The sequence below is a fragment of the Amphiura filiformis genome, chromosome 9 (genome assembly GCF_039555335.1).
Source record: "Amphiura filiformis chromosome 9, Afil_fr2py, whole genome shotgun sequence".
Classification (NCBI taxonomy): domain Eukaryota; kingdom Metazoa; phylum Echinodermata; class Ophiuroidea; order Amphilepidida; family Amphiuridae; genus Amphiura; species Amphiura filiformis.
Genome location: NC_092636.1, coordinates 57641925 through 57650395, shown reverse-complemented (window position 1 = coordinate 57650395; position 8471 = coordinate 57641925). Strand labels below are relative to the sequence as shown.

Sequence of the window (8471 nt, the reverse complement as noted above, 5' to 3'; positions counted from 1 at the left end):
CATAACATAACCCTACCCCTATCAATAAAATACAAGTGTCCATATTTCTCCGAATTCATCCCATGCACGTGTGCAAGAGTCAGGCCACGAGGTTAGGCCTGAACGTTTCCGTAGGGGCCTACCATTTTTCAAGTCATTTTTGAATATATTTTTGAAAAGTTGCCGCCACAATGCGTGCCAAAAATCGCTCCCCTCCCCCCTCGTTAACTGGCCAAAAATGCGTTGTTCCCTCCTTTTTTTGCCTTGCCAAAATACTCACTCCCCCCATGACTTGGGATTTTTTGTTACTTCAAAACGTTGGATATGGCTCGATTTTGCCAATCTAAGTGTTTTCTGGGACCATTTGTCAGAATTTGCACAGATAGATATGATGTTTGCACAGGCAGATATTTGCTAAACATAGGAAAGCATATTCCGATACAGTCACCTTCTTTCCGATATGCTGCATCTAGCCCCAAACTGTAAAAAAGCACGACGTATGTGATATCACAGACCCCCGTATGTGAAATCACTGACCCGTCTTTGATATCAGAGACGTCTTTGAATTAGCAGTGCCCCCGAACTGATATTAAGGTATTATAGCCACATATAGTGCACAATCGACCCCCCCCCCTTGAGCCATCACGTGTGCCGACTGAATAAATAATAGTCTACCATTATCATGAGGCCCTAACTAACAAAGGACCATAAGTACCACAGCTGAAAACTAGTCATTCTTATCATGGAAACAGTATATGAGAAGGAATCACAACGAAATCGATCGCCTGTGACTAATAATTCCTCTTATCTATTCTTCATTACAAAGGATAAATCTTTGCGCACAAACACATTTTGAACCGGTTGCTGTGACCTTAGTTGATAAAGCGCACTTTTAACGTTCATTTAGACTGGATTATAGAAAAATTTGCAACCATTTTTGGAAAGCTTTTTTCATGGATATCTATTGATAAATGACATAAATAGAGGATGCCACGATCACGAAATCCTCCTTTAAACCAGAGAAGAATTGAATTGAAATTGCATCAAAATGAGAAATTCTGAATCGAAAAAACACTACTCAAGCCTACAAAAAACAATGATAGAGGCCGCATTTTTTCAAAATGGCCGCCAAAATGCATTAAAATTGCATATAATGGCATATAAATAGCAAGTTGAAGCAATTGTTAGATTTAGTTTATTCTATTGCAAATATGCTGTTATATACGACATTTTTGCAGACAACCTGATTTCAATTCCCATATGGCTAAGGTTTAAAAAAAAAGGTTGTCTCCCAAAATCCCTAGAAAAAGGAGGGTTTCACTTCCTAGCCCAGTGCCTATTAATATACAGTAGATCAACCAGTTCTAAGGGATACATTCTTTAACAGATGCTACCTTTTATTTAGTCATTCCACATTTTTTGGTAAGTTAATGCGGGTCTCAAGAGCATTGTTAATGCATTTTATTTTATTATCATCCTTAAGATGATTTGAGTGAATGCGTGTAAAGACTAGACGAGTAAATGAAGTACTAGCATTGTGTTTTAGTCCGTTCCAAAAAATTCATTCCATTAAAATCACTAAGTGGAAGCTAAATTAGAACAAGACTCGTTCCCATTGTCATATTCTAAGAAGGTAAATTGGTAAAGGAATCCTAACCAATGTGGTAAATATTCAATTCAATTCCAAGATTACCATGGGAATTGGTTCAAAGCATACTCAGATGTTCTATCATGATGTTGATAACAAAATGGTGTGCAAGGAGTATTATGATGTTATATTCTGTTGCCAACAATATTGATCTATAGCAGAAGCACTTGCCGTACGCGCAGTAATTGGCTAAACTATTTTAAAGGAACTTGCGGTTAAATATGAGTGTGGGTTGTTCATAATGTATCATAATGTATAACCTGATCTGATCTTTTAAATTGTGATTATTTTCCCAAGTGTAAGGATCCTTTTTTTGGCGCAGTATACATACATATGATACATTTTATGGGAATAAGATGAGAAGATATATAAACACTCTCCTCCGCGGGAAACAAAAATATATTAAGGTATTCTAGCCACAGTGCACAATCGCCCCCTCCCCTTGAGCCATCACGTGTGCCGACTGAATAAATAATAGTCTACCATTATCATGAGGCAGCTGAAAACTAGTTATTCTTATCATGGAAACAGTAGATGAGAAGGAATCACAACGATCGCCTGTGACTAATCCCTCTTATCTATTCTTCATTACAAAGGAAAAGGACTCAACAAATTCCCTTTTGAGGACACTCATTTTGCCACCATCAGCGTGATTTGGTATCATAACTGGAAATTTAAACACGAACTAATTTTGAACCGGTTGTTGTGACCTTAGTTGATAAAGCGCACTTTTAACGTTCATTTAGACTGGATTCTATAAACATTTGCAACCAGTTTCTGCATTTTCAGATACAGAGGAGTCAAAACAATACAAGTATTGGGAAATTTAATCAAAATACGTTGTATTTTCGACTAAAGGCACGTATTTTCGCTTACCCACCCCAAATTTAATTAAAATGTAAAGGTATAAAACAGGTTGTTCCGGTTGTTTCCGAAAAATGGGAACAGATTCTATCATAAGACAAACGGAAAATCAATTCTATCAAATTGCCTTCATATGAGCCCCAGACCTTCCACATAGGTAAATTTGCCCCTAAAAGTTTCAAATATATGACTTTCTACTACGATTTTGGTAATACATCCTTCCCACCAGGCATTATTTTTGGCTTTGTTATCCCATCTTTCCCATAATGCATTCATATTTCCCGCCCTTTCCTGCTCACAAGGCCGCATTTAGTCCATAAGGCTGCGATCACATAGAAGTATACGGTATACGGTATTCGCTATACGAAATACGCTCATTCGATCAGGCTGAATTCATATAGGAGTATACTATGTGAACTCAGCCTGGTCGAATGAGCGCATTTCGTATAGCGAATACGGAGTATACTTTTGTAGGTCAGTTGACCAATTTTCGTCGTCTAATCAAATGCTTGTAACTTTACTTCTTGAGGTCACATTGCATTCAATGAGGTGTCATAATGTGCAGAATTACAAAAAATGAATTTAACCACATATGGTTTAGTTTTAAAATTAGGACGGTATACGCTGCACTAAAATCGAGCACGCACGATTCCCACTATACTATACTATACGCAGGTATAAGGCCTTCTCGAATAGTGCCTTATGTGACCCGGTACTATGAAATTACCTTACTCGATTTAAGCTATACGCGTGCACCTGCAAACGTGCACCGTATACCCGAATAGTATACTTCTATGTGATCGTAGCCTTATGTGACCCGGTACTATGGAATTACCTTACTCGATTTAAGCTATACGCGTGCACCTGCAAAACGTGCACCGTATACCCGAATAGTATACCTCTATGTGATCGCAGCCTTAGGCAACCGATGACCATTGTGTTGGGATATAATCCCGAGGATTATGATATAACAATAGCGGTTGAAGTGTATAGAAACGTGAATGTGTTTAGAACTTTAGTCGTGTTCACACAGTCGGATATAAGTGAGTTATTACCGGTATCGGTAATAAGCGACTTATAACCGGTATTAGTGACTTATTACTGGTATTAAGTGACTTAAATCTTACTGTGTGAACACGGCTATAAATGATGGTTAGTTGTGGTTCCTTCTCATCTACTATTTCCATATTCTTATCAACATGTCGTATATGATGAATTGATAAAACGCAGCATATTCAATTGTTAGTTTGAAGTCGTGTCGATACGGTCGGACATAAGTGAGTTATTACCGATAATAATCGACCTAAGTCCGACTTCAAACTGCATGTAACAATTCAATATGCCGCGTATTATCAATTCGTTATGTATAGTCGTGTTCACACAGTCGGATTTAAGTCACTTAATACCGGTAATAAGTCACTATTACCGGTTATAAGTCGCTTATTACCAGTAATAACTCACTTATATCCGACTGTGTGAACACGACTTAGTATCTCTATTCCCGTTACCTCACAATACCCAGATAATTTCTTATTTGAAAATCCTTATTCACACAAGATATGTTAATTTTATCAATAGAAAAACGCCTACATTCTTAGGTTAAGGTTGGTCTGAACCCTGGAATTATGAAAACTTTCGGACCTCATAACTGCTAAATTATTAGTCTAAAGAATATAAAAGTATACAGTTTTAGAATGGAAATGACTTGATGAATTCATCTGTGAGGTCCAATTTGGGCCAAAATGCTAATTTTTGGAGAAAATCCCCCAAAACGGGTTTTTTGGCCCAAATTTTTTCTAACACAACAAAAAAAATTTTGGCCAAAATTTGTTTTTATTATTTTTAAAAACTAGATAAAAATATCTAGGGACCGTTTTTTCATTTTTTGGAATTTTGACCAAATTCACCAAAAATATTTGAAATTTGGGCGAAAATCAGGCTTTTTATGATTTTTTTGAAAATTTTGCATTTTCTGACCATTTTTGGTACAAATTTCTCAAAGTTGGTCAAAATTCAAAAAAATAAAAAAACTTTCCCTAGATATTTTTATCTAGTTTTTAAAAATTAATAAAAAATTTTTTTGGCCAAACAATTTTTTTGTTATGTTGCACGAAAAAATTTGGGCAAAAAAACACGTTTTGGAGGATTTTCTCCAAAAATGAGCATTTTGGTCCAAATTGGACCTCACAGATGAATTCAGCAAGTCATTTCCAGTCTGAAAATGTATACTTTTATATTCTTTAGACTAATAATTTAGCAGTTATGAAGCCCAAAAGTTTCCATAATTCCAGGGTTAAGTGATATTTATTTCGATGCCTTGATTTTGAATTAGCTAAATAAACAGGCAACTTTGGTTGCACACATAATATAGATGAAAGCATAGTTACTTCTTTTGTGGACGGAATATGTTTCAATGCGTATTACATAATGTATTCAATAGACCTGTATCAAGTAGTAATTTTTGTTTGGCAAAACCAGTAAGTTTTTACTTACTAATATTTCGTCCATCTCGTCGGAGGACTTCATCAGATGTGAGCATCTGATCCACTTTCCAGGAAACTGGCTTCCGGTTTTGAGTAGTCTTACTTCCAGTCTTCAAAAGTGGGTCAAATACGTGACTTAGGAAATAAGTGCCTTCCTCTCTATTCATGGTCTTGCTCCCCCTCTTTCTGATCTCCATCGCTTCTCGTACTTCTCTTGACTTTCTGACATGCTCCTTGCCCAGTATCTTGGAGTCATCCCAATTGACTACATGATTTGCCCTTGCGACATGATCCGATATGGCTGACTTTGTTTGTTCTTGCTCGGATGCCCTACGTTCTGACCGAGTAAACTTTTTCTCGTTGGCTTTCTTTACTTCCGCTTTGTGCTCCGCAAATCTTATCCCAAACAGACGCGAGGTTTCGCCAACATAAGTGAGATCGCAATTTTGGCAGCCAATCTCATAAATACAATTGCCTGTTTTAGCTTGTCTCTTTTGTCTTTGGGGTGGACCAGGATTTTTTGAGGGTTTGATGAGGTTTCATAGCGGTGTCGACTTTATGCTTCTTGAAAATTCTTTGAACACGCTCGGAAATTCCATTGACATAAGGGAGCACTACCATACCCTTGCTTTTGTCCTCATTCTTTTGGTCTTTCTTTGCGGTAGGTTTCACAGCTGGTTTTGTTTTAAGTTGCATTTTGATTTCACTTGGTCTACTGCACATTTTGGATAGCCACAGTTTTTTAGGGCTCCTCGCACATGTTTCTCTTCATTTGCTCTGTCCGTTTCGTCCGTGACCACGCTGTACATGCGATCAAACAAGGTACGGACTACACCCATTTTCTGATGGAGAGGGTGTTCTGACTTGAAACTGAGATATTGGTCAGTGTGGGTTGGTTTCCTGTATACCAGGAGCTTTACCGAACCATCAGGTTTCCGGACAATTAGCGTGTCGAGAAATGGAATTTTTCCTTCTTTCTCTTCTTCATAGGTGAATTTGATACTGTCTGTTTTGTCGATTGTGTTGAGGTGATCGGTTAAATTTTGAACTTGGCCTGCTTTGATTATTTCTAGTACATCATCCACATAGCGACGCCAATACCGTGGCTTACAATCAATCGGGGCAGTCGCGATTGCTTGCTGCTCCAGAAATTCCATAAAGAAATTTGCTATGATGGGGCTGACTGGGCTGCCCATCGCTGCACCATCGCTGCACCAAATCGCAATTTCATTGCTTCAACATACCACGTGACAAGCAAAAACAGAAAACGTACCATATTGTGGAGTTTTATCTGCTAGAAAACATTAATGTGTATTAAAATAGAGCTACCATTATTAATATTGTTGAATTCTCAAGCGCATACTACAATACGAGGCGCCTATGATACATGCACAATACATAAATCGATTTTGATTTCGACCACGTGGTCTGTCCTCAGGACATCGCGTCGGTAGCAGGGTAAGGAGCCTAGTCAGCCTACCATTTTCTTGTAAGACGGTCTGAACTTTTGCAATTTATAGGAAAAGTTCACATAGGTTCAAAAGGTTCTTTCAGATATTAAAAGATTTGATTCCCATAAAGACGAAACAGTAATATTTAGTCGGGACAAAATTTACATAAAATTTTCATCATCAATTCAGTGTTAATTTTTTACTAAATTCAGAAAATATTTTGGCGTATATAAGTTTTGAAGACTGGAAGTAAGACTACTCAAAACCGGAAGCCAGTTTCCCGGGAAAGTGGATCAGATGCTCACATCTGATGAAGTCCTCCGACGAGATGGACGAAATATTAGTAAGTAAAAACTTACTGGTTTTGCCAAACAAAAATTACTACTTGATTTGATTTACAAACCTGATGAATCTATTCACTGGAGACCTGTATCCATATTACTCCTCTTTTTGCCATACGCCAAGTGTTTCTAGAATGTTGCTAAAATAAGAAAGTGTTTAATGCTAATTTATTGCACATTCTAGGGAAGCGTGGTTACCTTTTTGAAATAGCCGAGTGGAAGGGTTTTCAATGAAATATTTTTGTGTCAAAACTGAAGCATATTATGTATAAAAGAATAATGAATATTAACTGCACATCATATATAACGATTCGTGATACCCAATCGTGCTAAAGTTTATGTGGTTTAGGAGGCAGAGAATTTTATTTCAATTTTATATACATAAAATATTTTCTGAATTTAGTAAAAAATTAACACTGAATTGATGATGAAAATTTTATGTAAATTTTGTCCCGACTAAATATTACTGTTTCGTCTTTATGGGAATCAAATCTTTTAATATCTGAAAGAACCTTTTGGAACCTATGTGAACTTTTCCTATAAATTGCAAAAGTTCAGACCGTCTTACAAGAAAATGGTAGGCTGACTAGGCTCCTTACCCCGCTACCGACGCGATGTCCTGAGGACAGACCACGTGGTCGAAATCAAAATCGATTTATGTATTGTGCATGTATCATAGGCGCCTCGTATTGTAGTATGCGCTTGAGAATTCAACAATATTAATAATGGTAGCTCTATTTTAATACATTAATGTTTTCTAGCAGATAAAACTCCACAATATGGTACGTTTTCTGTTTTTGCTTGTCACGTGGTATGTTGAAGCAATGAAATTGCGATTATATGTTCACATTTTCAAGATGGCACCAACAAGTCAGGTGGCCGAGCGGTAAAGGCGCTGGTAATATGTCGATACTGTATACATGATAGCTGCGCAGCGTGGGTTCGAGCCCCACATGTTAAGGAAATGTGGCTGGGAGAATGTATGTATGACGAAGTGGTGTGTATTCATATATAAACCTTGCCCAGATGATTTCGTCCTTTTATGAGCACTATTGTTGTGATCCACGTGGATCTGTATCCGATCTCAAGTACGTTTAATCAGAAAACAAGACGGGGCAGTATTACAACGGTAAATCCAAGTGTGCAAGAACGTTGATAGGATGTAAGAACACATCTCCAAATGAACTCCAAAACATATGGCTTGATACAACAACAGTAACCACAACCAATAACTGTACAACATTAATTTTAAACTACTACTAGTTCTAGCAAACAGGAATTATATTCTTTTTTCCTTCAAGCTTACATAATTTCTGATCAAGGGCATTGCCTCTGTCTGGTCAGTCTTATACAAATAATTGAAATAAAGCCTTGGCTTATTCTGACAATCAAACCGGTAATTTAATTTAAAATGATATTTTGATCAAATCTTTGCACTATTAAAGGCCATCTATTATGCACTTGTCCCGATTATCAAATCGCACTAATATCTGTAGGCAATATGAATATCTTAATATAATATATCTTTGTATAACAAGAATCCAATTAGGTTGTAATGTTGTGAAAGTTTCTCAATGTATTTTGCTCTAGGCAAACTAAATGTCGGAAAGTAAATTATTAGTTAAAAAGAACATATTTCCAATGACTTGTATCTCTATTCTTAGATTGTTATTAATTATGCTATGAAACTACTAGCTATGTAACT

The 8471-nt window shown here is 36.8% G+C and overlaps 1 protein-coding gene across 1 annotated transcript; it reads right to left on the bottom strand.

Moving 5' to 3' along the window:
- Positions 1-5642: 5642 nt before the first annotated feature.
- Positions 5643-6170, bottom strand: LOC140160172 (uncharacterized). The gene has a single exon (XM_072183448.1). The coding sequence runs from the start codon at positions 6168-6170 to the stop codon at positions 5643-5645; it is 528 nt and encodes a 175-aa protein (XP_072039549.1).
- Positions 6171-8471: the final 2301 nt, after the last annotated feature.

Bases quoted from the DNA above. Each gene is read 5' to 3' on its own strand.
- LOC140160172 (XM_072183448.1), bottom strand. From the start codon at position 6,170: ATGGGCAGCCCAGTCAGCCCCATCATAGCAAATTTCTTTATGGAATTT.